The 2,088-nt window shown below is 69.0% G+C and overlaps 1 protein-coding gene across 1 annotated transcript in view; it reads left to right on the forward strand.

Annotated features, from left to right (window-relative positions):
• THBD (thrombomodulin) overlaps positions 1-1,643 on the forward strand; it is a 1,829-nt gene extending 186 nt beyond the window's left edge. Inside the window, exon 2 of the mRNA XM_007457683.1 lies at positions 1-1,643. This exon is cut by the window's left edge and continues 13 nt beyond it. Coding sequence (XP_007457745.1) covers positions 1-1,643 — 1,643 coding nt within the window.
• The last annotated feature ends 445 nt before the right edge of the window (positions 1,644-2,088 follow it).

Below are 2,088 nucleotides of genomic sequence, written 5' to 3' on the forward strand. Positions count from 1 at the left end.
TCTTCCGGGGCCCCGCGACTTTCCTCGCCGCCAGCCGGGTCTGCGCGCAGCTGCGGGGCCACCTGATGACCGTGCGCTCCTCGGTGGCAGCGGATGTCATCTCCCTGCTACTGAGTGGCGACGGCGGCGATGGCCCGCGGCTCTGGATCGGCCTGCAGCTCCCGCCCGGCTGCGGCGACCCGGGGCACCGCGAGCCCTTGCGCGGCTTCCAGTGGGTTACGGGCGACAACCGCACCAGCTACAGCAGGTGGGCGCGGCATCACGACGACGGGACGCCCCTCTGCGGTCCGCTGTGCGTCGCCGTCTCGGCGGCCGGGGCTCCGGCACCGGGAGAGCCGGCCTGGGAGGAGCTGCAGTGCGGCGCGGAGGCCGACGGCTTCCTCTGCGAGTTCAACTTCGCCGCCTCCTGCCGGCCGCTGGTTGTGGAGCCCGGCGCCGCGGCGGCCGCCGGCGTCTCCGTCACCTACAGCACCCCGTTCGGGGCCCGCGGCGCGGACTTCCAGGCGCTGCCGCTGGGCAGCTCGGCCGCCGTGATGCCCCTCGGGGTGAAGCTGGAGTGCGCGGTGCCGCCCGCTGAGGCCGAGGCGCGCTGGGGCCGGGAGGCACCGGGCGCCTGGGCCTGCAGCGTGGAGGGCGGCGGCTGCGAGCACGCGTGCAACGGGAGCGCCGGGGCGTCGAGCTGCCTCTGCCCCGCCGACGCCGCCCTGCAGGCGGACGGGCGCTCCTGTGCGGTGCCGGCCGAGCACCCGTGCCACCAACTCTGCGAGCACTTCTGCGTCCCCGGCTTCCCCGACGCGCCCACCAACTACACGTGCATGTGCGCGACGGGCTACCGGCTGGCTGCGGACCAGCACCGGTGTGAGGACGTGGATGACTGCACGCAGGTGCCCAGTCCGTGCCCGCAGAGCTGTGTCAACACGAATGGCGGCTTCCAGTGCCACTGCTTCCCCGGCTTCGACCTGGTGGACGGCGAGTGCGTGGAGCCTGTGGACCCGTGCTTCGGCACTAACTGCGAGTACCAGTGCCAGCCCGTGGGCGGAACTGACTACCTCTGCATCTGCGCCGAGGGCTTCGCGCCCATCCCCCACGCCCCGCACAGGTGCCAGATGTTCTGCAACCAGACTTCGTGCCCGGCCGACTGCGACCCCAACAACCTGGCGATCTGCCGGTGCCCCGAGGGCTACATCCTGGACGAGGGCTCCGTGTGCACGGACATCAACGAGTGCAACAACGGCTACTGCCCTGGCGAGTGCCACAACCTCCCCGGCACCTACGAGTGCATCTGCGGGCCCGACACGGCCCTCTTCGGCCAGGCTGGCACCGACTGTGACCCCATCAAGGTGAGCGGCGGCGACCAGGGCGGCGACGAGGAGGACGGCGGCTCTGGGGCGCTCCCGGGCAGCCCGACTCCCGGCGCCACGCCTCGGCCCTCGCCCCCGCCCGCGGGGCCTCTGCATTCGGGCGTGCTCGTCGGCATCTCCATCGCCAGCCTGTCTCTGGTCGTGGCGCTCTTGGCGCTCCTCTGCCACCTACGCAAGAAGCAAGGCACCTCGCGGGCGGAGCTGGAGTACAAGTGCGGGGTGCCCTCCAAGGAGGTGGTACTGCAGCACGTGAAGACCGAGCGGACGCCTCAGAAACTCTGAGGGACCTCCCTCCCTGGCCCAGGTGTTGGGTGGTCTCCCCCCTCCTGGGCCTCATTGCTCCTCCCCTCTGCAGCCTTTCTCTCCCGCTGCCCCAAAGCACCTTGGCTGGCGTGAGAACTGGAGCAGACGCGCGCTCCTCGTCTTTCTCTGCTTCTGCACGTGGCTGTGGGGGCGGCGGGGGCGCGTTGGAAGAAGTGTGGCCCCAGCCATTTCTGTGATGTCATCGGACAAGTGGGCAGAGATGGCAGTTTGACAGTGACCAGACTGCAGTGTCCGACGCCCTCACCAAGGGGCACAGGAGGGGTGAGTGTTCTTGGCTGGCAGCCTTGGGGCAGACTTCATCCCAGTGGACTAAGCGAAGTGTAATTGCGTCATAGATAATGACCAAGATATTTATTTTTTAAGTATTTTTTGTCCTTCGGCTTTTTTCCCTACCCTTGTGTCT

This window comes from Lipotes vexillifer, unplaced genomic scaffold, assembly GCF_000442215.2.
Source record: "Lipotes vexillifer unplaced genomic scaffold, Lipotes_vexillifer_v1.1 scaffold2532, whole genome shotgun sequence".
Lineage (NCBI taxonomy): Eukaryota > Metazoa > Chordata > Mammalia > Artiodactyla > Lipotidae > Lipotes > Lipotes vexillifer.